General features: G+C 43.0%; 1 protein-coding gene across 4 annotated transcripts in view; it reads left to right on the top strand.

Moving 5' to 3' along the window:
- slit1a (slit homolog 1a (Drosophila)) overlaps positions 1–19,954 on the top strand; it is a 92,198-nt gene extending 72,244 nt beyond the window's left edge. For 2 of the 4 annotated variants that reach the window (XM_044045747.1, XM_044045745.1), the window contains 22 exons: positions 1,464–1,608; positions 2,373–2,447; positions 2,550–2,693; positions 2,801–2,944; positions 3,062–3,228; positions 4,532–4,664; positions 6,322–6,390; positions 6,476–6,547; positions 6,626–6,697; positions 12,821–12,892; positions 14,187–14,350; positions 14,441–14,565; positions 14,672–14,769; positions 14,852–14,991; positions 15,382–15,475; positions 15,571–15,708; positions 15,799–16,027; positions 16,438–16,568; positions 16,655–16,809; positions 17,662–17,950; positions 18,405–18,616; positions 19,631–19,954. In XM_044045747.1, coding sequence (XP_043901682.1) covers positions 1,464–1,608; positions 2,373–2,447; positions 2,550–2,693; positions 2,801–2,944; positions 3,062–3,228; positions 4,532–4,664; positions 6,322–6,390; positions 6,476–6,547; positions 6,626–6,697; positions 12,821–12,892; positions 14,187–14,350; positions 14,441–14,565; positions 14,672–14,769; positions 14,852–14,991; positions 15,382–15,475; positions 15,571–15,708; positions 15,799–16,027; positions 16,438–16,568; positions 16,655–16,809; positions 17,662–17,950; positions 18,405–18,616; positions 19,631–19,869 — 3,107 coding nt within the window. In that variant the 3' untranslated portion in view covers positions 19,870–19,954. Of the gene's footprint in view, positions 1–1,463; positions 1,609–2,372; positions 2,448–2,549; positions 2,694–2,800; positions 2,945–3,061; positions 3,229–4,531; positions 4,665–6,321; positions 6,391–6,475; positions 6,548–6,625; positions 6,698–12,820; positions 12,893–14,186; positions 14,351–14,440; positions 14,566–14,671; positions 14,770–14,851; positions 14,992–15,381; positions 15,476–15,570; positions 15,709–15,798; positions 16,028–16,437; positions 16,569–16,654; positions 16,849–17,661; positions 17,951–18,404; positions 18,617–19,630 lie in introns of all 4 variants that reach the window. The other 2 variants (XM_044045744.1, XM_044045743.1) reach the window with 1 other exon arrangement.
- Positions 19,955–25,547: the final 5,593 nt, after the last annotated feature.

The raw sequence follows: 25,547 nt of genomic DNA, 5'->3' as shown, positions 1-25,547 counted from the left end.
TTGTGGGAACTTCTACAACTCCACTCCAATGAGTCATTTTGCGCCCCAGAGAGGGGAAAACCTCACCCCACTCCTGTGCGTTTCCTCCTGTTTCGTTTAAATCTGCCGACAGTAAAAGTGTCGCCACCGCGCGCTCGTGATGATGATGATGACTCAGGCTTCACAAATCTCCTCCGGCTCTTCTACATCCTCGAGATCAAAGTGCTGCGCTGCACTTTCATTGCTTCCTCTGTAGCAGGAAATGCCTTGTCCTGTTGTCTGGCACGGCGAAGGACAATTCCTTAATGACCCGCATTACTTTCACATTACTCTCTGCATGCTCCGCTGAGCTAGAGAAGTGGCGCAGTTTCAGACAAAGTCTTTCCATGAAAGCAATTCACTTTTTCACTGTCCACCCACATTGTTTTAAAGTTGATTATAAGGGTTGGGGATTCTGTTATGGTTCTGAATGTTATTCACTATACTACCGTAGGGTTTTGTCTGGGTTGTTTGAGGTTTTCCTGGTCATGGTTGTAGTCTGGGAGCCCCACACTGTCTTGCTGACATCATCTCCAACCCTCAGGCAGAGAGGTGCACTGATGTAAGCATGCCAAATGGAAGAGGACGCGATATCCTAACACAAAATGCAGGGGCTGTTCCCTCTAAATGGAACATATTCACACACCCAGGCTCCACATGCACATACACACACACGTGTACTGATGTAAAATGCACACACACACTGTTCCGAGTGGGTCCCACTGCTGTTCCATAATTGAGCAGCCGTGATGTAACTGTCAGCACGCTTTTTGGCACGTAACGTCTATTCATAGACAGGGGAGGTGCAGGAAAGTGTCCCACTCTCCTCCTTGCTGCCTCATTCTCCTACTTCCTCTTTGCAGCTCTGACACTCACCTCATATATCTCTTCTCACCTGCCTTCTTTGCCTCCCTTCTGCCTTTTCTGTCCTTTATGCACGTATCCCCCCCGTGTCCTCCTTCATCCGTCTCCTCCCCTTTGACCTCACCTGTCTACACACTCAGTGCAACCGGCTCACTCCCACCATCCTCTCTCCCTCTCCTGGGTGCTCTGCTTCATTGAAGCAGGTTGTCTAAATCCTCTTTGGCATCCCTATCTCAATCCTCCCTGCTACTGTTCTTTTCACCCCACTGCTCCCACTCTGTCACCTCTCTAAAATAACTCACCCGCACCTCCCCCATCCTCTTGACCTCACTCATTTATCTCCCTGCTGTGAACGGTAGCTGCAGGATGTGCCTCAGGCCGCCTGAGGTTAAAAATTATTTGGGGAAGCTGCTCCTCAGGTCACGACTGGACAAACTAGTGAGAGACAGCTGTTGAGGGAGCAGATGCGCGACTGTAGGAGCATCACGGGAATGTGCGGTGCCTGAGTGGGTATAGGGACAAGGCCGACGTCATTTTGTGTTATAAAAAGATATGTTTTGTCATTTTTCTCCCGTCTATAGGCACAGAGGACACCCATCTGAATAATGCATGTAACAGTGACCCAGTGTGTCCTCCCAAGTGCCGCTGCGAGTCGAACGTCGTGGACTGTTCCAACCTGAAGCTCACCAAGATTCCCGAGCACATCCCATCGTCCACCTCTGAACTGTAAGCAATCGGGAAGAAAAGTCTGCTGTGCAGAAATTCAGAAAGACTTTGAATTTATAGACAGGGAAAGTAGTGGAGCAGGGAAATCCAAAACTCACTGGATATTTTTAAGATGACTGCATTTATGTCTTTGTATGATTGGTTGATTCTTTATTTTCATGTCATGCACAAAAGTACCAAACCCTCATGGGTTTATAAGTGAAGGGTTGCAGCGATTCAGCCTGTATTTCATCCATACATCTTCTACCGCTTTAACCTCCACATGAGAGTTGTGGGGTGTCGCTGGTGTCAATCCCAGCTGACATAGGGCGAAAGGCCACTCTCATGGAGTGTCCACTTTGCCCCAAATATGCGTGTTTCTGGACTGTGGAGGAAAACTGGAGAACCTGCAGAAAACCCACGCACAGAGAGGACATGCAAACTTTAAATGTTAAATGTTATTTTACTGCTTAGTTTAAGATTAATCCTTCCAGAAAAAATCTGTTAAGCACAACTCAAGATGTTCAAAAATCAGCACACATATAGGACATTTTAAAGAGGAAATGTTGTCATAAATAGGACAGTATGTGTAAATTCCTTTGGAGTGGCATAAACCTGTCCGTCTCCAGGGTTAATGGTAATGTTCCTGTTTTCCTGAGTGTAGTGGAGCACAAAAGGATCTTTGTCTTTTGTTCAAATTACAGGTGACATATGGTTCTAGTATATAATCACTCTTTATGAGACATTCCCTGTATGATTAAACCTTTTCAACTTCTGCTCTGTAGCCGCCTGAACAACAACGATATCACCAGTATGGAGGCGACTGGAGTTTTTAAGAACCTTTCCCAGCTGAAGAAAATGTAAATGAAACTTTCATTCTACTTTTCAACTTGTCCTATGAACAGTCATCACCTGCATAGTATAGAATCCATTATCTGATACTTGTTTTTATTTCCTGACAGAAACCTAAGCAACAACAAAATCACAGAGATTGAGGACGGATCGTTTGAAGGCGCCTCGTCTGTCGTTGAGCTTCATCTCACGGCTAATCAGATCGATACGGTGCGAAGTGGGATGTTCCGAGGCCTTGAGGGACTACGGATGCTGTGAGTCAAACACAATCGCACACTCAGACGAGTGCCGACGGTTCCTAAAATGCATGATACCTTTTCAGAGTTGTGGGCTGAATACGTTTAATTTCCTCCCTCTTTAGGATGCTCAGGAACAACAAGCTCAGCTGTGTCCACAACGACAGTTTCACAGGGCTGCACAACGTCCGCCTGCTGTCACTGTACGACAACCAGCTGACCACCATCACTCCTGGAGCCTTCGACACTCTGCAGACCCTCTCTACCCTGTGAGACCCTGACATACACACGTCATCTTCACTTAACCCTGAACTGATCATTTTCAATTTTCTGTGATTTCTTTTAGTTTATTTTTTCCCACAAATCTACCACTTTTTTCCCCCCAGTAATCTCTTGGCCAACTCATTCAACTGTGACTGCCGGCTGGCTTGGCTCGGAGATTGGCTGAGGAGTAGGAAGATTGTGACAGGTAACCCTCGCTGCCAGCGCCCTGCCTTCCTGAAGGAGATCCCTCTGCAGGATGTGGCTCTACCGGACTTCCGCTGTGAGGAGGGTAGGTGGAAAAGAGACGTCCAATAGCCTATCACCATCTCTCACTCTCACTCTTTACATTTTGCTAAAGCCTCTGCTTTAGGGCCCGTACACTGAGAACACATTTAGGACAATCCACAAAAGTCAATTTTTTGGGAGCTTTTTTTTAAAAAACGAGTGCAAGAGTGAAAAAATCTCAAAACACCACCCATGCATTTTAGTGTATACAATCAAAACACAACTTTGGAATATGATGATGTCATAGCCTGACCCTAACCCTAGGGAACGTTGTGTGTTCTGTGTGGATGAGGCCTCATGTGGCTACATTCAGATTATGTTTCCGTTTGAAAACCATGCATATTATACTCTGGATACAACCGCAGTAAACACTCCCCAGACATTGTAGAAGTTAAGGTCTCCATTTTCGTTTGAAAACCCTTGGCAGAAACAGAGACCTTTGGAAACAATGAGCAGCAGTCGCTTAGTCTTGAATAAAAAGCTCCGATTACTTTCAGTTTAATCTCGTCCTGCTTTGACTTTTCGGTAGCAGTACTTTCTGATAGAAGCAAACAACAACCGAGGAAAGATTCAGCTTCCTGTTTCTGAGGAGGAGCTGAAAGATTCATCTGGACATAGATCAGATTTTTAATTTTTTAAATGAAAACATAGTAGTACGGCTGTAACCTGACAGACGCAATTTGTCTCTTTGAAAGGAGACAAAAAGTAGATGACCTCGACTGTATGTGAAACTCGCCAGTCTGGCTTTTACTGATGAAGATTTACACGTTTCACCTTGCTGTGCAATAGAATATAGACAAGAGCTGCTTAAAGTGTCTGAGATCTTCTGGAATAATGACCGCTATTGTGCAACTCTTTTGTTTACTGAATAGATTGCTTCTCAGCAGTTCCTAAGCTTTCAGTCGATGTTGGGCTGAGTAGAGCTATTGAACTGTTTGCCTTATTGACCAGTCAGCCTATTTGCACCTGAATTAATGTTAGACTTGTCGTCAGGCCTTGGGCAGTTTCCATTCTTTGCCCTTGCCGGTCGATATTACATTAGCGAGGCTCCTCTCGTGCTGTCCTGACGTACTTTTTCACTTCCTCTTTTTTCATTGTCCCACTGCTTCATCAGCTTCGCAGATTGTGCTGCTCCTGCACTGTCTTTCCTTTTGGGATTGTTCAAACTTTCCATAAATTCTTTTGCCAGGGATGACAGCTCTGTTGGTTGTTCTCCAAGGTTCTTCCTTTTCCTCTCTGGTCATCCCTCTGTCCTCCTCCCTGGCGTCTGACTCCCCTCTTTCTCCTCTTGTTTTTTTTTTTCCCAGGCCAAGAGGAGTCAAGCTGTGTGCCCAGACCCCAGTGTCCCAGTGAATGCACTTGCCTGGAGACGGTGGTGCGCTGTAGTAACAAGCACCTCCACACACTGCCCAAAGGCATCCCCAGGAATGTGACTGAACTGTGAGTTCCTTGCTATTAATTATGCTAATTGGATTTATATCTTATCAGTTTAAGTCTTAGGAATTATTGTCTGGCTTTGTTGGAGGTAGGAAACCAAAAGGAGCCTGTACAAAGGTAGAGAGGAGCTTAGATAGGTATGAAAGTGATAAGAGGTAGAGTGAAAATAGTGGAGCCAAAATATAAAAGACAGATCTCATCATTTGGAGAAGTGGGAAGGAGTCAATAAACCCTGAGGTTATTCTCTCAGACATTCTTCTCCTGTGTTCCCTGCAGCCCTCAGGGTTAGTGCTGATGTCACTCTCACACTCAGAGCCAAGGATCTGTGCGTGTGTGCGTGTGCGCGTGCATGTGTGTGTGTGCATATTTGTGTGACGGCCAAAAGCCTGTCCACAGGAGTATGGGGGAGCGAGAGGACATTTTAATGAGCAGTTTTCAATGGAAAGGGGAGGGAATGGAATAGGTCTGGAACTTTCCAATACTGCTTCAAGTAGTTCAGACTAATACACACACACACACATAGATGATGGACGCACATGCTGTGCAAGCCTTGAGGCCTGTCATTGTCCCAGCAGGTGTGACCAGGTGTGCCCCTCTGTTCTGGGCTTTCATCTAGTCATCTGGAGAGTTTTTGCTACTCCATCATTATCTAAAGTGTCCTCTACACCATCATTACCTATCATTACTTCTGAACTCAAGGTCCGTCCTCCCCCAAGCTACCCAGCAACCCTGCTGCCCTTCCCACCTCGTGTAAAGTGAACAACAATAGCAGGAGAAAGCTCCTGTAGCTCCGCTCGGAAGGGAACAAGCCCTTAATCAGTCATTTATCATGGTGACAGCCCTCTGGTAGCACTTTGTGTTGGCAGTCAGCAGGGTGGTTGCAGCCCTGCAGGCATGATGTCGCACACATGACTGTGTTAACGCAGAAAGGCCGGGAAAGCAGCTCAAAAAGTGGGACGCTGAGTTACACCTAGGCACAAAAATGTCACTGGATGTGAACAGACTGCCGCATATTCCCTCCCAGAGGTGATTTATAATTATGTATGTGTCTAGAATAGAACTGTATGACACAGTAGTGGGTCATAAAGAATTCAAATAAAAGTGATTGGAAGACAAGTTATTCTTAAAAAAACAAGCGCCAGTTAAAATGTTGACAGATAGCAGAATACATTTTTCCAAATGTAACATATCAACAGTGTCTGGTTTGAGAGCATTGGGAACCTCTTATAATATCTTATAATAAGCAGAAATTAGAGAATAATCCGCTGGTACAATGCAGAACTGAAGAGCACAACTTATTTCACCATAGTGACTGAGCACAAATATACATTTTCTGTAGAACTCAGTAAAACATGTCTGATGAAATGATGAAGTATCTCCTGCAGCACCTGCAGAGTGAAAGCCGTAAGTCACAATGAGACTTTTATTGTGAAACAGCTGTATTTGGCCCAGATTTTCTCAAAATATGACCATGGTTTAGAAAGTAAACTACAGAACCGCAAGTAAATATTTCTCATATCTAAATTGTTCTTGAATACTGTCTAAAGAAATCATCAATCATGAGTTCAGCTCTGTAGCTGCTCTGTGAGAACATTGTGTTTGAAGACATAACTGAATCATTGTATCCGTTTGTGTGTCTTTGTTTGTGTCTTTTTTAAAGGTATCTGGATGGAAACCAGTTCAGTGTTGTGCCAAAGGAACTGTCTGCCTTCAAATACCTACAGCTGGTGTGAGTATTTATCTATGTGTTATCGTAATCTCGCTGTGCAGAGCTGTACAACTGAACCTATTTGCCCTTTTAATTCATCTTCCAGAGACCTGAGCAACAACAAGATCAACTCTCTGACCAACTCGTCCTTCGCCAACATGAGCCAGCTCACCACTCTGTAAGTACTGACCAGCGTCAGCCTAGTATTTCTCTCTTGACCTCACAGTTGAATATGTTATTATTTTCCAATTTGCAGAATTCTCAGCTACAACTCCCTGCGCTGTATACCCAAAATGGCCTTCAGTGGACTGCATTCCCTACGACTGCTGTGAGTTTATATTACACGTGTGTGTGTGTGGGTCTATATATAGATATATATACTGTATGTATATTTACTTGTTGTTATATCTGTATATCTGAGGTCCAGTATGAGCTATGGACTTTACAGAGACTTTATAGACTGAGGAGATTTGGGCCGTTTTTTTGGTGAAATCTTTCCCCTTTTTTTTACATTTAAAGAAGTATCTTAACATGATGAACAATGTGAAATTTCTTGACAGCAATTTCAACAATATTATTCCTAAGTTTATCATTTAACAACAACTGAGGAAAGATTCAGCTTCCTGTTTCTGAGGAGGAGCTGAAAGGTTTTTAATTTTTTAAATGAAAACATAGTAGTACGGCTGTAACCTGACAGACCCAATTTGTCTCTTTGAAAGGAGACAAACAGTAGATGACCTCGACTGTATGTGAAACTCGCCAGTCTGGCTTTTACTGATGAAGATTTACACGTTTCACCTTGCTGTGCAATAGAATATGGACAAGAGCTGCTTAAAGTGTCTGAGATCTTCTGGAATAATGACCGCTATTGTGCGACTCTTTTGTTTACTGAATAGATTGCTTCTCAGCAGTTCCTAAGCTTTTCAGTCGATGTTGGGCTGAGTAGCACTAAAACCTCCTAAACCTCCGTTTAAGAGGTTTTGTTTTGGTCAGTGTTTAGTTTGGGTTAGTTATTTAATTCATTTATTGACAAAAGGAAAGATTTACAATTTACAATAACACAACATTTCCATGTTTTGAATGAAATAGAGCAGAAAGAAGAGTAATCTTATTAAATGCTTTACAAAGAGCATCATATATGTAACAAAACAGAAAACAACAACAACAAAATACACAAGAAGCAAACAAAATAATCATATAAATATCAAAAAACCTCTTTTAAACCTGTCATCTTAACTGATATCAAACTTAACTAACACAGTTAAGGTACAGGTTGGAGTGAGGCATTTATTAATGAAGGTTAAAGGTCATCATGTCAGACCCAAACCTAACACGATCACGCTCTGTGTTGGCCACGCTCACAGAGAACAGGCCGCGAAAAACAGACGTGTAATATTATGTAAGCATCGAGTTACTTACGAGTCCAGGAAGAGAAGGGCTTTCTTTGGAAGTCAGCGAGCTGCAACGCTTTGAACTATTCTCTGCCGCTGCTCGCTGTGCCCTCACGTGGAACTCATGAAGACGTAATTGCTGCAAGGGAAGTAGATGACCTCGACTGTATGGACATCCTGAGCTCAAGCTTTCAGAAAAGTGACGAGTTAATAAGTGGTGAATGGAAGAGATGCACGTTGAAAACAACGCACCGTGAATGCAACATATTTATATATATATAGCGTATGCATTATGTCGAATCTGTCTGTCTTGAATTGAGTTTTAAAAGAAGTTGCCCAAAGGACATTCTTTTGAAAAAAGACTTATAAAAAAAGATAAGAGTCTTGAGACTGCTTGAATTATTATAGAAGATATTTTTGGAGGTTCCACTGACTACGGGACCCGTGCTCCACATGCTGCAGAGACTCTCTGATTGACTCCAGAGGACTGAGCACAGTCTAAACAGTTACGACAGCTTCTGAATTCTCTCTCACACACACACACACACACACACACACACGTACCCAAACCTCAAACCTGTTTTCTCTGTTTTAAATGGCTGTCACGGGGGCAGCAGCGCTGTTGTTCCAGCTGCTACTGTTCACCTCGTCTTAAGACATCTGCACAGTCTGCCTGCTCGCCTCTAAACATCCCAAGCTCATCACCGCCTCACCATGGGGGCCAAGCATGCGTCCCCACAACCCGCTGTGCAAAATCGCTCTGACACCGATTGCCAGAGAATTTTTCCACACTAACCATAAAGGCTTTTGACTTTGCCTCCGGGCTTTTATAAAGTTATGAAGTTTTTGATTGTGAGCTCTCAGTGGCCATGGGTTCCCCTGGAATTGGTGGAATTGGTCTGCTCAATAACTGAGATGTAGAATGCAAATGTGTTTGACAGATTGACGAGGAACCCCAAACCAATCTTTGGACCCACATCCAAATATACAGCAGCTGCATGCCTTTTTTTATAGATTCAAGTTAAAAAGTCCCACATTTGCACTTTTAAATGAAGAAGAATCTTAACTTTGAGTTGTAATAAAACAAAGTTTTCCATAATTTCTGGAAATAACTGATAAAGTTGTGCTCAGGACATCTATGACTACCAGCATACTGTAAATCAGACATTTTTACTGGACAGTTTTAGAGGAATTTTGAGTTAAAAGTCCCACATTCGCACTTTTCTATTGAAAACATTCTGAAACTTGAGATGCAATAAAAACAAAGTTCTGGACAAGACTGACTAGGTTGTGTTCAGTACAATGATTACTTCTATTGTACTGTAAAGACATTTTACTATGCAGTTATTAGAGAAATTTCAAGTTAAAAGTCCCACATTCGCACTTTTAAATAAAAGAAATTGTCAGCTTCGAGATATAATGAAAACAAAATATTCCATAATTAATGAAGTTGTGCTATGACTACCAGCATACTGTAAATTAGACATTTTATACTGTACAGTATTAGAAAGATTTCAAGTTAAATGTCCCACATTTGCACTTTTAAATCAAAATAATTCTCAACTTTGAGATGAAACAAAAACAATGTTTTCCGTACGGTCTGGACAAAACTGACTGGGTTGTGTTCAGGACAATGATATCTAATTATAATGATTATAATTCTATTATACTGTAAATCAAACATTTTTACTGTTCTGTTTTAGAGAAATTTCAAGTTAAAAGTCCCACATTCGCACTTTTTGAGATGTAATAAATAACAAAATGTTCAATCATTTCTGGAAACGAAAGGTTTTGTTCAGGACATCTTTGACTACCAGCATACTATAAATCAGACATTTTTACTTGACAGTTGTAAAAAGTCTCTTCACTTTACTTCAACTGTTGTTCTGTAAGAGAGAAGCAGGCCCAGCATCACTCCTCATGGTATTATTCTTTGAATGCAGCTTTACTGTACGTGTGCATGCACGCACCAGTGCTGGCATCCATAGTCTACCTGTTTGGCATCTACTTATTACCAGCGGTTAGTATGTGTGTGGGAGCAGACTTATCGGCCTTGCATGTCTGCTCATAGCAGGCACACTTCTTTTTTCTTTTTTTTACTACTGACAACAAAGCTTCAACAAAGCCTCTTTTTACAGTAAAGATTTGTCTCATGGCCCCGATCATTACGAGACACAAAGCACAAGAGAGCCCTTTAAGCTTGGAATGAGAGTGAAGCTCGGTCATCATTAGTTGATGCCGCTTCACGAGCCCGGGCAACATCGCTTTGATCTCTAATGAAGCAGCGGCCGTTATTTCTGCCCTTACTCACTCACGCCACCTTTACTTCTAAAGTATTCCCTGTGCAAGTGTGCTAGACGCCATGTGAGGCCCGCCGCCAACACACAACACGCTCACTGTGCAGACTGCAAACCCACACACAAGCTCAGACACACACTCACTATATACAGTATATATATATATATATATATATGCTCAGACTGTCTGGACTGCCTTCTTGTCTCAATCAGACAGGAGTCAGACCCGAGCAGAAAACTTTGATGTCTTTACTGCAGGAATGATCAATCGTGAGTCTCCCATTAAATGTCAGTCGGTGCCACGGCTTTCTTTATAATGCAAAGCTGTCGGGGTGGAACAAAACCGAAAGCGACAATGAGCTCATTTTAATAGTCCCAACTTTAAGACTCTGCGCCGAGTTCAAAGTTCAAAGTTGGAAGCTTCATAGAAACCACAGCGAGATGCCAACGCTGGCTACGAGCGCGGAAACACTCACACACCGAGGTGCCAAAGCTTTTATAAAGCTGCACCTTTGACTTTACAGAGCAATTAAAAGGAGAAGAATCATTAACGCTCACAGTTTCAAACAGGTCATGGGTCTCAGTCTGGTGTGTGTGTGTGTGTGTGTGTGTTGTGGTTTGACTGTAGATTAATAAGCAGCTAATTAGCCTGTTGGGTATTAGGTGTGAGGTGAATGAGCAGAGTCAGTGCAAGGGTGTGGAAGTCATATACAGTCAGATATATATAGATAAAAGATAGAGTGATGCAGCAGCATATGCCAGCATCACATAATTCACTAAAATGTCAAACAGGCAGCTCCGAAGGCTCACATGATCACAAAATATCATGAAGGAGTTGCAGAGGAACAGGTTCAGTTTGAAAACCGTGAGCATATTTTTAGCCCTCACCTCACATTTTGCTCACACAGAAAACATGAAATTTAATTCCATTCTGAGGATTGTGCCGTGTCAGGGCGGAGATCAAATCACATAGAGACGATGGAGTGATGCAGCGATATTATACAGCTGTAGAAAATGTCAGCATAACATAATTCTCAGAGGCTGAGACAGGCAGCTCAAAGGGCGATCACAATGCATTATTAAGGAGTTGCAAAAGAAGCGGTCAGTGCGAAAACCGTGCGTGAGTACAGTCAGACAACAAACTTAGGACCCTGGTTCTGCTCATCCAGAAGCATCAGCATTCCTGCCAGCACAGAGATCAGTTGACATAGAGAAGATGGAGTGACGCAGCGATACACAGCTGTAGGGACGAAAAAGTAAGGAGTCACACAGACACGGACAGAGAAAAGGTTAGTAGAGGAGCAGATCAGGTTTCTTCCTGGAGACTCTCTGGCTCCTTTCTCCCATGAGATCTGTGCCTGGCTGGCACACTGCTACTGGCTTTGTGCCCTTTAAGTATCCTAACCATTCTCCAAATACCACAACCCATAGTTACTCACTCTGCACTAATAAGCGTTCTCCCCTGGCAGCCTGTACACAGGCCAATTAACGTGTTGTCTCTGATGGTTACACTGTATATTTTCCCTTTCATATTGGAGCAAAGCTCCGCTTCCTCAACGCTGTCCAGGTTTGCTCCTTTGTGTCTGCTTCCACGGCTTAACAATAATTCGATGATCAAATCAATTCTGTTCACACATCAGTTCTCTTCATCCAGGCATAGAGAGCGGATGAGTCATGCACTACGCTGTGGACGGAGCTGTGGTAACATTAGTGTGCGGTCAGCTGAGGGTTGGAGGTGGTAATGACCTGGTGAATTACAGCAGCCGTCACTCATCTAGCCAATAAGCCGTGTTGGCTTGACACCCTGGACAGCAGGCAGCGATGAGCCAGCGGAATAAGAAAGTGTTTACGCACACAAACGTTAACATAACATATATGTATAGATATACTGTTGTAGCTGCACAAACACACACACACACACAGAATTAAACTGTTTTTTACGGTCCTGCATATGGTGCAGCTCTGTTACTCCCTCCCACTAGTGTATGTACCCGTGTTGGCCCTGCCAGCCAGACACAGAAACCTGACACCCGTCTTTTCCAGACTTACAGAGCCTCACATCTTTGCCAGTTGCACAAGGCTCAGACCAGAATTACACACCAGTGACGTCTCCATATATAACGCTAACACAAACCGGAAATAACCCTCATCAACATTTTTCTTCTTGTCTCTGGTTTATGTCGTCAGGAAGCAAAAGTTTTTTTTTTGGTTTTTTTTAAATTTATCATTTAGTCTGTTATATGTAGGGGAAAAACAGAGAGCAGTTGTTTTTTTCAAGATAACATTTTCAAATTGTCTGTTTTTTCCTGACAAACATTCATTATCTTTGCCGCTTTTCCTTTGAGGCTTGTGAAGGGATCGGAAGCCAGTTAGCTGACACTGGCCGAGAGGCAGGTTACATCCTGTACGTGTCCAACATACGGAGACAAACAGCCAGTCATGCTCACTGTCACACCTACGTCCAATCGGACTACCTGGAGAAACCCCACCACACACACACACACACACACGAGAAGGACATGCATAATCCACACAGGAAGGGTCTGGTCCATCCATGATTGTCTGGCCAACCAATAAATACTTACCAATTCTGTAAATTAATTCAGGGGGTTTCAAAGTTCAAAACTGTGGACAGATCCTCAGACAAATGAAAATGCTCGGATCTCAATTTGAAAACCTCTTTTTACATCAAGCAGATTGTCACCTATAATGAAATATGCTAATTTCTTTCTTTTGTTGTCATATCTTTCCTACATTTCAAAGGTCTCTCCATGGCAACGAGGTCTCAGAGCTTCCCGAAGGCATCTTCAACGATGTCGCTTCCCTCTCCCACTTGTAAGTAGTGAGACGGCCCAGCCCGTCACCTATGTGGTATACCTTCTGCTGAGTTTGTTAAGTCTACACACACATGCAGACACACTTTCAGGCACTGCGGGGGTCTGGACAGACAGTCGGCGAGTGTGGCTCACAGTGGGCTCTCTGTAGTCCTCTTTGGTGGGCCACATGAGCCGAGCCCTCCCTTAATCAGCCGCAGTCCTGTGGTTAAAGCAACACACAGACCCCTCTACTGTCTCATCTCCCTGTGACATCTTTAAAACACACTCGCACACACAGGTCCTCCATGGTCTGTGGACTTTGGTGTGTTTATTTATGTCTGTAATTTTGTGTGTGTGGTGTGTGCAGACTTGTGTGACTTGTGGGACATGTGTAAAACGACACAGAGGCATCTTTGCCGTGTGCCCTCTGCTCTACAGCCCAGATACTCACATCAGCCCCTTGACAGCCACTAATCAATAGACCTATCAGTGTCAGAGTGGGAGAGGAAGAAGGGAGGACGGAGAGAGCTAAACAAAGACATTTTATGGAGAGAAGGACGAGAGTCAAGGCTGCATGGAAACCGGGGTGGAGGGGAAGCCATTGATCCACAGTCACACTCAAGTGGCTTTCATGTTAGCAGATGTCAGGTGTCAGCTATTGGCCCGGGCCTGAAAGATGAGTCTGTATTTTGCCATAATGGAACAGCATCGATTCAGGAGTGTTTGTGCATCCAGCGGGAGGACAGAGCGGCATTGATTCACGACCACCATGACAGAAGTGGTTAGAAGTGCTTTCTGTCCACACCTTTGCCTATAATTGAGATTCCACCCCTCCTCCTCCTCCTCCTCCTCCTCCACTCGATGCATGGCGTCAAACTTTAAATCTGTTTCACATTTTTCAGAGAAGCACGGTTTTTGTTGTACAGTATGCCGAGTTGATTTCAACGTGGTTTGTTTTATGTAAGGGTGTAGTGACACTTGCTGGTGAGGGGATGTACTGCAGTGATAAATCAGACTTTGTCACTCAGTTACAAACACTCACCAGGCCACCTTTAATGTGGCAGGATTGGCATTTTTGGGCCATTTTCTGTAAACCCTAGAGGTAGTTATGTGTGAAAATCCCAGTAGATTAACAGTTTCTGAAATACTCCCACAACCATGCCACATTCAAAGTCACTTTTCTTTCCTCTTCTGATTTGGCCATGTTGAGCATGTCTGCATACTCAAATGCTGATTAGATGTTTGTCTTATATGAGCAGGAGTACCTAATAAAATGTACCTAATAAAGAGGTTTATTTTCTCTGTTCTATCAGGGCGATCGGTGCCAACCCGTTGCACTGTGACTGCAACCTGCGCTGGTTGTCCGACTGGGTGAAGACAGGATACAAAGAGCCTGGTATCGCTCGCTGTGCCAGCCCCAAGAGCATGGAGGGCAAACTGCTGCTCACCACACCTGCAAAGAAGTTTGAGTGCACAGGTGAGTGACTGTGTTGAAAATGAAAAAAAAATGTAACTCAAGTCACACTTGAGCGCGGTTTCATTCTTGTTTTTTCTGGTGTTTCCTCAGGAGACGTTGACACTGCAGTGCTGGCCAAGTGCAACCCCTGTCTGTCTGGTCCCTGTCTAAACCAGGGCATCTGCCACAGCGACCTGGTGGAGATCTACAGGTGCAGCTGTCCTCCCGGGTTCAAGGTTAGAGCATCACAATGCTGCCATCTACTTAAGCGTGTCGCAGGTGTTGAAGTTTGCATAAAATACAGTCAGAAAAAATGAAAATGATCCCTGTTCGCTGTCTCAGGGCAAGAACTGTGAGACAGCCCTGAATGCCTGTGTGAGTAGCCCATGTTCCAATGGAGGAACCTGTCAAGTGGATGAGGATGAGGAGGGAGAATACAGGTGAGGAAGATGAGATTTTGAATGAGTGTGTCAACAAAACTTGTATAAGAACCAAATGTAACGAGTGCATAATGTTTCACAGTTGCTTTTGTCCGCTGGGCTTCGAGGGCCCCACCTGCCAGACTGACATCGACGACTGTGAAGACAACGACTGTGAGAACGGAGCCACTTGCATCGATGGAGTCAACAACTACACTTGTCTTTGTCCCCCATATTACACCGGTCAGTGCACTCGACAACAAGACTTCTGTGTTTTCTCTCCGTCTTACTGTTAAATGTTGATCCTCAGGTTTTCTTAAATGGCTCACTCTGCCACACCAAAGTCCATAGAGAACAAACAGCATTATTATCTTGCAGAGACACAGACATTGCAGACTTTACTACAGTAAATCCACCATCAAAGTCAGAAAATAACTCATTAGCATTAACTGCTGGAGGCCGTGGTTGAGCAGCAACTCATTTGTGCTATGATGTAAAAGAGAACTACCCAGAGCTATCAGTGTGTTGTTAGTACCTCGTACAACCACGCTACAGAAAACATGATCCCGATCTGATCAACTGACCGTGGTAAAACGCTTAAATTATTCTTCTCTTTGTTCTGTTTCTGTGTAGGAGAGATGTGTGAGGAAATGGAGGATGTGTGTGCCCCAGGACGAAGCCCCTGCCAGCATCAGTCCACCTGCCTCATCACCTCCACTGGACCTAAGTAAGGATTCACTGCCAGCACTTCAGATACAGTGAAAAATAAACTGTATGTAAGTGTTCCCGCTAGGATTCTAGGATTGTGTTTGTGTCTCGCAGGTGTGTGTGCGCTCCTGGTTATGTCGGTGATGACTGCAGTGTAGACTATAATGACTGTGAGGAGCATCGCTGTCAGAATGGAGCGCTGTGTGTGGACGAATTGAACGGATACTCCTGCGTCTGTCCTGAGGGATACAGGTGCCAAGAGCTCAGATTTGACACGCACATGCTGCATAGTAGTGACATCATCCTCCTTCAACCATCCCTTCACTCTTTTTCCTCATCTAGCGGTCAGCTGTGTGAGGTCCCCCCCTCGCTGCTCTCCCTGTGTGAGCTGGCTGACTGTCAGAACAGCGCTCCGTGTGTGGAGCGAGGTGGACGGGCTCTCTGCCAGTGTCCTCCAGAGTTCGGTGGGCCGCGCTGCGAGAAGCTGGTCAGTGTCAACTTCATCGACAGAGATTCATACCTTCTGCTCTCTGACCTCAAGAACTGGCCTCAAGCTAACATCACCCTCCAGGTACGATATGATGTGATGATTATATGATATTTATTGTTATGCTGTCTTTTTGGCCAGGTCACTCTTGAAAAAGTTATTTTTTTTATATCTCACTGAGGCTTTTACCTGGTTAGATAAAGGATATATAACAAATATTATACGATATGATATGACATGACATGATATGCAAAATCACCACTATCAGCAATATGCAAAAGAAGACAAAAAACACAAAACAAAACAAAAAAAGACAAATAAACTCCACAGAGACAAACAATTTCAATTCCTAACTCCCAAAACTGAAATACATCCATATTTATGTTGGAACATTATGATGTTCTGGACCATTGTTTGAACAACTTTGTGAGATATTAGATCACTCCTATAGATTAATATAATTCCTGCATTGACACTGCCTGTTCTCACTGTAGGTGTCAACAGCTGAAGATAATGGAATTTTACTGTACAACGGCGACAATGATCATATTGCAGTGGAGCTTTACCAAGGTCACGTCAAGGTCAGCTATGACCCGGGCAGCCAGCCGGGACATGCCATCTACAGGTGAGGTGTCATGTTCTTGTTGAATCCTCAGCTGTTTACTAATGTTTCCTGATTCCAGACTAAAGTGATGTTTATTTTTCCCTCAGTACTGAGACGATCAATGATGGCCAGTTCCACACAGTGGAGCTCGTGACCTTTGATCAGATGGTGAACCTGTCCATCGACGGGGGTCTCCCTACCACAATGGACAGCTTCGGGGCAGTGCGGCCCCTCAACAGGGAGGCTCCACTATACGTGGGGGGTAGGGGCCCTCTCCAGAACACACCTCCCTCCTCTGCAGGCACTCTTATCTACTACACTACTGTCAATCACCACCCCCTCCCTCCTCGCTTTGTCACCACCGCCACCAGCCCCTCTCCTCTTCACCATGCAACCCCATCCTTCCTCCACCCAAGACCCCCTCCTACACCCACACCATACTCACCTTCAGTCATGACTGTGTTTGCTAGGGTCCCTCACTTTGATAACACGATAAAAAACAAAACAGAGCACCCACAAACATTCATAATGTATGTTTAGAGATAATACACAACATCCACTACTTTACAGTGTGCAAAGTGCACCATCTAGTGTCCACTATAGGAACTACCAGACACAGTCTGAAAGATTTGTTTTGCTTTTGCATGATTTCCGCTTGCACAAAATGTAAATGAATGTATTTAAATGTGCGATTGTTGAGCCACTCGTGACAAAATACACTAAATTCACAAGCCGTGGACAGTTTTCTCTGGAGTGGCTCAAACGTTGCGTCCATCAGTGCTGTGATGTGAGGTGTTGCGTTGTCTTATGCTACACAAGACATTGTTTTCCATATTCCTTTGATTTTATTAGTCCTCTCTTTCAAGGACGATGTGTCTCGTGGTGCAAATGCAAACTCCCAAAGTCGATCATATTGTTTGAAAAGCTGCAGATGCACTGTTGAGACACAGCGTGTTTGAAATTGTCTTCCTCTCATTACTCTCATACCAGCCCTGTGTTAGCTGTGTGTGTGTGTGTGTGTGTGTGTGTGTGTGTGTGGTCTAGTGTGTATGTCTTCACACATCAAAACATTTCATCTCTCTTTCCCTCCCTCTCTCTCTCCCTCCTGCTCCAGGAATGCCAGTGGATATACACTCGAGTGCTTTCCGTCTCTGGCAGATCCAGAATGGCTCCAGTTTCCACGGCTGCATCCAGAACCTGTACATCAACAACGAGCTCCAGGACTTCACCAAGACCCAGATGAAGCCTGGCGTGGTTCCAGGCTGCGAGCCCTGCAAGAAGATCTACTGTGTCCATGGCATCTGTCAGCCTGATGGGGTCCAGGGACCAGTGTGCCACTGCCAGCCAGGCTGGAGCGGACCACACTGTGACCAACCTGCCAGCAACCCCTGCCAGGGCAGCAAGTATGTCAACAAGAGGCACAGAAATGTTACCGCTCTGAAAATATCTTGTAAATTGAACGTGTAATATAGCAATACGTTAAGATGTTCTATTACAGGTTAAATTATAAAGTATAGATGAAGTATTAAAAAACACAAAAGACACACATGGTCCTATTTAAATATTCTGAAAGTCTTCTGAAAGTCCTCCAAAACATGTAAACATGTCTTTTTCCCACCTAAAAAAAGCTTTTTTGTCTGATATATGTGTTTGAGGGGTAAATGAGAAGAGGAAACAAATCCAGTGACATTGGTTATAGTAGCCTATATTCTGTATATGAAACAGCAAGTACATGTTGTAATCTGGTATTTTTAACCTTGTGTTCAAGCCCCATAACTGGAGTCACAAGATAATTCTGAGTGTATTTATTATTCACCGCCGTTCTTCTAAAGCATTGTTACTGTTTCTTCTTCCTAGGTGCGTCCATGGAAAGTGCATCCCCCTGGACTCTCAGTCTTACCGCTGTGAGTGTGAGGAGGGTTACCGTGGAGCCCTGTGTAACCAACAGGGAGAGCTTTTCAACCCCTGCCGTCGCCTCAACTGCAAACACGGTCGCTGCCAGATCTCAGACACAGGAGACGCCTACTGTCACTGTGAAAGTGGCTACACTGGCGATCTCTGTGATGCCGGTTGGTTTAACACTCTTACCCAGTTTTCATGTGTAAACCCACTTTTAAAGCACCAACCATTTCACAATATCATTTGGAACTCGAGCAAATGTGTGCATAATGACATGGATGACACCTCATATTAATATGAATAGGTAAACCAGTCATTTCCAAGAGATATCTGTGTCATTTAAGAAGATTGGATTGGATTGTTGGCTATACATTAACAATTAACACTGTGCTCTAACACAAAAGATTTTTGAAACTCCACAGAGACGAGCAATTTCAATTCATCAGCTAGTGCATCCCATAGTTTAACTCCCAAAACTGTATCTGTGTCATTTAAGAAATCTTAAAGCTGTAGTATGTAGCTTTTAAATACAGACAAATGATCATTACAGTCAAAACATTTAGCTCTACACGACTCTCTCTGTCAGTACATTAAGTTGAGCTGCAGTTGTAGCTACTGTACTTGTACACTGCTCTTGTCCCAGTGTGCACGCGCTAGTGGAAGTGTGTCCACTATTCTAGAGTGTGACACGACCCCTCTGAGCTCGTTAGTATGAGACAGTTTCCGGTTTTCTGGCACCGTTCAGTCTTCCTACCGTCCATGAACTTTAAACTAGTTAATATTTTTAGCTGACGAGGCATTAAAGTCTTTCCCCCTGTCCATAGCATTATCTGGGCATGCTAATTTGAACTTGAAAAGTGACGCGAGACAGCTGCAAAGAGGTTCCACAAAAAGTGAATTCTCCCACTTCCTGCCCCCGTCTGACCCTGCGCTGCTGGTGTATGTACACAAAAACACTCCCTCAGTCGTGTCTGATAGTATTGCTTGACAGAGCCCATTTTAAGACAAAGGTCAGACATAGAAATAATGTTACCTTTTTACATTCAAATAGAGGTCAACAGCAACAAGAAATACCAAAGGTTATTCCCTGCAGCTTTAAGTTAAAGTCTGGGAGTTCTGTGAGACCCCTAGAAAAAACTAATCAATGTAAATACTAATGTCGGTGGTTGCTCTCCATCTTCCAGAGTCTGAGTGCCGAGGGGAGCCTGTGCGAGACTTCTACCAGGTACAGCGAGGCTACGCCATCTGCCAGACGACACGCGTGGTCTCGTGGGTGGAGTGCACCGGCGTCTGTGACACGGGCGCCTGCTGTGCCAGCCAGAGAATGAAGCGCCGGAAATACACCTTCGAGTGCAGCGATGGAACCTCCTTCACCGAGGAGGTGGAAAAGACCATCAAGTGCGGCTGCGTGGGCTGCATGTAGCGCGGTTCGCTCACGTCTCCTGCCACTGCTGCGGAGCAGAAGAAAGATAGAAAGAAAGAAAGGAAGAAAGCAAGAAAGGAAGGAAGGAAGGAGAGAAAGGAAGGATGAGAGGGACCGGAGGACAGCGAGGGAGGGAAAGAAAGACAGAAGGAAAGAGAGAGATTATAAAGAAAATATATAAAACCTCTATCTATATATTATGGACCACAATGTTTGTAAAATAGGACATTTCCTCCCCTTCCAAGGGTGTGTGACCTACAGTAACACAGAGAAAACCAACAACATGAGCAACAATGTAGAAGCGACAACAACAGAAACAAACCACATTGTATCTGCGACATTGTTCTGAGAGGTCCGGAGATTTCAAAGGCATCCCTCCAACCTAATTTACCCAGTGTGATCTCCCCCCATCCATCTGTGAGGCCCAGCCACCACCTACAATCTTTAACTTCATGGAGTCAGTGGGGACAGTGAGATCCAGCCTGGCTGTGAGAGTGAGAGAGAGAGAGAGAGAGAGAGAGAGGGGGGAGAAGGACAAAAATGAGAGAAACAGAGCGATGCGAGGAGAGCTGGACCGTTTGACTTGGCAAAGCTATCTTGAGTTGAGCTTGGCTGGGTTTTACCTGGACTGGGCTGGATGTTGTGGGTTTTTTCGGGGGAGGGGTTGAGTTGAAATTGTTGCTGGTTTGGTGTAGCAATTTTTTCTGCCGGGATACAGTCATCCATCCACACACACATGCACGTGTACAAGCGAGCAAAGGAAAGGCGACAAGAGTTAGAGCGGCACATAATCCAGTGTGGATGGCATGGCTCGGAGGCCATGTTGGCGTGGCGTCACAGACAGTTGTGCGCTGTGAGGAACCGTAACATAGAAAATTAGAGACTGCACTGACAAGCAGCACTGAACATTACAGTCACACACTCTCGCTCTCTCTCTTCCAAGTATACCATCACACATGCATGACGTACATTCATACATTGGCCACGTGTAAAAGTGAGAGGTGCAAATATTCGATTCGTACAGCAAACAAGTCTGGCGCCAGCAGTGCTCGGTGGTTATCAGTTACCCAGCATGCATTGCCTCAGGGTTAGGATGATTTGCAAAAAGCAGCGGGCCATTTCAGCCCCTGCTCATGTTGATGCTTGCAGTATTAAACTCGTGCAGACCTGTTGCATGTGTGGAGAGAGTTTGCCAACTAATATGTAGAGCCTCTTAATATCACTATAAATGTTTTGACAGAACAAATCAAAAAAGAAATCTCCCGAATTTTGTTTGTTTTGTCTAATTTCTCCTATTGCTTTGTTTTTATTTTTGTTATATATTTTTTTTCTCATGATGCAACCTAACTCCTTTAGTTGCCCCCCACCCGTCCCTCCCCAGCATCCCTTTATATAGAAATGCCTAACAGATTCTAATATATATATATTTGTATTTCATTTTGGTATAGTATTTTTCTATGTTAAAGAGTATGTCTGTTTCTGGAAGTTTTTGGGACCAGTGGAAAGGCAAATTTCACACGTTTTCCCTGGGTGTTTTTTATTATTTGTCGATCTCACTTTCTCCAACTAGGTGATTGAGTACATGAATTGTCCAACAATACAGCAGAAGGTTCCAGCCGACGTGTCCATGTGTGGCTTCATAAGGGTCATTTATAGGCTGTGATTTTGTTTCCATGGTGGCCCCATGTGTGTTTGCCCACTCCACCCTAGCTCGGTACTAAGTGGGTACTGAGTGGACGTGGGTGGTAAATTGTACAGGTTTAGAATTAGAATTAGTTGCATTTCATCCGTCCTTATTACAAACCAGTAGTGAACACACACAAGCCGGGCACGGGAGCAGTGGGCAGCACTTTTCTGTGCCTGAGGAGCAATTACCCAACTCCAGAATTTGAACAGGCGACCCTCGGGTTACAAGCCCAATTCCTTTCCTCTTGCCATGTGGGCAAACACGTGTGTAGCCACCATGGAAACCGTGGATAAACCGGCTTGGGACCCCACATGGACATTCTGGCTGGGGGTTGATCTTGTTGTGTGGAGGCAGTATCGGTCTAGAAATATGTTTAATATTGTATATGTTGTCTTCCATGTGAATATTACATCTAATTCATGTGTTTTTATTTATTTTTTATCTAAAGGCGTTTTTTTTTCTTCTGTTTTTTTTCCTGTAGAAAGTAAAAAGGCATCATCATCATCATCATCATGTCGCTGACTTTCAAATATTTTTCAGAAAGATGAAAAAAATGATAAATAAAAAAAAATTGCATACAAATCTGTAAGGTATTTGTAACATCACTTAAAGGCAGTTGACAGTGAGTTTTTTTTCTCTCTCCTCTCCGGCTCATCGTTCTTTATTTGGATAAAGACGTGTCCTCCTGAAATTTGACCCTGTAATTCTCATACCACACTTGAGGCTTCTGATTGTATTCATGTTCATTTTGTTGATGTGCTGGGTTGTATTTGCTATGATTATTATTTTTATTATTTTATTTTTTTAATTTGAGGGATGTTTGCCGAAGAAAGAAGGAGTGTTTTTTTTCTTTTTAGTTAAAGTAGTCAAGCTCAACTGATTATAAGCTGCTGTCAAGCCAGAAGAAATGAGATGAAGTTGCCATTTGTGGACAATAATCACGTTTCTTTAAACGTACAGAGCATCCGTTGGGGGGGGGCAAGGCAACTGTGTGAAGCATTACATGCCCACTGCTGACATATGATGAATGAGGAAGACCCCGGACATTTCAGTGTGTCCACCCATGAAAATAAATAAATAAACAGTGCCAATTACAAGTGAACACAATAAACAGTCATATCTGAATGTATAAATGTGTATAGATAAATATGACCTATGCTTACTCATGAAGTGGTAACTCTTAGCTGTTATTTAGTTTCCAATTGTAAGATATAGAAACCACATACTGTTGATTAAGTGACAGTTCATCGGAATGGCTTAAAGGCCCGCCCCGCACATTGTGTTCATCCATTTTCCCTCAAGGTTAAAACGTCTTATGTCGTGTGAAAGGCTGAAGAACCACAGTCACAGAGCTCTTTGTTTTACTGTTAATGTGATCCCAGTGGTGTACAATAACATTAAAAAAAGTAGATCTCATAAAGGATGCTGATGAACAGTCACTGTAATTTCGTAGGCCCTGTGCCTCATAAAGGTACATATTTAGTCCAACGTGGCTTTTCTTTCCATGTCTCCTTTTGTCCCTCTGCACTGACCCCTGCTGGACTGGTGCATTCAGCTTCCTGGTAGACATCTTAGTGGTGCTTGTGCTATATTGAGATGTAATTCAGTCATGTGGCAACACGGCCAGACACACACACAGATTGTTCCCGTCATATGACATATATGCATAAATATGTTATTGTAAAGAACACAAATGTCTCTGTTGTATTGAACCAGTGCAAAAACTTATATATACCCTGTTAGGGTTTTGTCTGTTTTTGTTTTCCTTCTCTTTTTTTTGTTGCAGGATTGATGGTGGGATTAAACAGAAAAAACTCCCAAATAATACTGAATGTATGTAGTGCCACCGACAAAATGTTTACCAAACCTCCACTCTTTTCATTAATTAAACTTAAATGTGTGTGCTTTTAAGAAAACACTGGTGTTGTTTTTTTTGTATGACTTGACGTCATCTTTAGTTGACGTAAGAACGTCAACTAAATGGATATTTTCACATACTACTCCAGTGTTGGCTGAAGAGATTTGTGGTTTGTGCCCTTTTCTCAGCCCATATCAGAGCAACTACTTTGGAATTAAAGTAATCACTTGTCCTGTGACACAAGAGTTTTATTTGGAGGGAGAAAATCATTCAGTGACCCATTTTAACAGGTTTAGCAAGTCCATAACCGCTGTAATATGGAACTTTATTGTGTTTTTACAACAGTTTTCGACTTTTTATGACATGACGTGAAAATATCGGTTTTTGCAATGGGCTAAATTACAGCTAATTCATATGAACTGATTTTAAGAAATCTATTTATTTTAGTTTGGCATGTTTTTACGCCATAGATAATTAGTTTTTAGTCTTGTTAATTTGTACTTTATTTTGGTGTTTTAGGACGTTTAATCACAAACTTGACTATAATTCTTTGGCACTTTTGGGGCGACTTTTTAAATGCTATGATAAGCTTGTTTCACAGATTTCTACAACATGTAATAGTCATGCATTTCGTCAATTTTAAGACATACTATATGATGGTTAATGGAAATTGACATTCACACACACATTGTAATGTGTTTTTTGAGTGAAACACTTTTGCCATTTTTTTCTTTTCTGTTTCAGTTGGACAGAGAATCTGAGAATCTCCGTTATCCTCACTTCCTGTTAGTCATCATTAGTTCCCCCCTCTGTTTCTGCAGAGCCTGAGGTGAGGAAGACAAACTGTTTACCAATCTGTCCCACAGTGGGAACTTCCTCTGGTGCTCAAGAATTGCCTGTGAGCCGTATGGCAGGTCCCCGTCATATGAAATGCCTTCATTGGCTGGCAGAGACTCCTACACCTGGGTAATGACCGCCCCAATACCTCACTATCATGAACAATATTTAAAATTTAGAGGGCAAGGCATTAGGTGTCATTATACTTCAGGTGCGAATAATTATATGATTCTTGTTTTCCTGGATGATGGGCATGAATATAGATCATAAACTTCATCTGCAATAGTCTTGATGATAGTGTGACAGCAACTGTCTCAGTTTCAAAAATATTAAATAATTTTCACAAATGATTCATACATGCAATGGCTTTGCAACTTCCAATAGAATGTAACCCGTTGTGGATGACACCTTAATATATTAAAAATTAGTAAATCTGTCCCTTTAATTTCTAAAAAACGTTTAAGAAAACAAGAAAATTCTGCAGCGAAATTTTGATCATGCCTGCTTCATGCTGTGAAAATGTATATCATCCAAAATGTGACAAAAAAAGCCATAGTTTAGTATGTGGCCCAAAAAGTGACAAAAAGGCATAGCTTCATATGGTGTTCGAAATTTGAAAGAACTTTAATAATTTAGTATGTTGTCCAAAAAGTGAAGTAAATGCAATAGGTTATCGTCCAAAACTTGAAAGTCTGACAAAAAAGTGATACCTCGGTATGTCGTCACAAAAAAAATTATAGTTTACTATGCCGTCCAAAATCGGTGAAAAAAGTCATAGTATATTATGTCGTCCAAAATCGGTCAAAAAAGTCATAGTATAGTATGTCGTCCAAAATCAGTCAAAAAAGTCATAGTATAGTATGTCGTCCAAAATGCCTAGAATTGAGTAACTGTGAGGGATGGGATTCGAGCCAGTGTCCTGCAGAGGCTGGTATTCAAGATGATGCTGCTTAGAACGCTGGGCCAATTGACAGTCCGTCACATGAGATGCACAGTATACTTTGTCATCTAAAACGCCACCAAACTGTCAAGGTATACAATGTCATCCAAAATCTGTAAAAAATGTCATAGTTTAGTATGTCGTCCAAAATTGGTCAAAAATGACATAGTTTAGTATGTCGTCCAAAATCGGTCAAAAATGTCATAGTATAGTATGTCGTCCAAAATCGGTCAAAAATGGCATAGTATAGTATGTGGTCCAAAATTGGTCAAAAATGTCATAGTATAGTATGACATCCAAAATCTGTCAAAAATGTCATAGTATAGTATGTCGTCCAAAATCAGTCAAAAAAGTCA

The sequence above is a fragment of the Solea senegalensis genome, linkage group LG15 (genome assembly GCF_019176455.1).
Source record: "Solea senegalensis isolate Sse05_10M linkage group LG15, IFAPA_SoseM_1, whole genome shotgun sequence".
Lineage (NCBI taxonomy): Eukaryota > Metazoa > Chordata > Actinopteri > Pleuronectiformes > Soleidae > Solea > Solea senegalensis.
The sequence above is the reverse complement of the archived record's forward strand: the minus strand, read 5'-3'. Positions and strand labels throughout refer to the sequence as shown.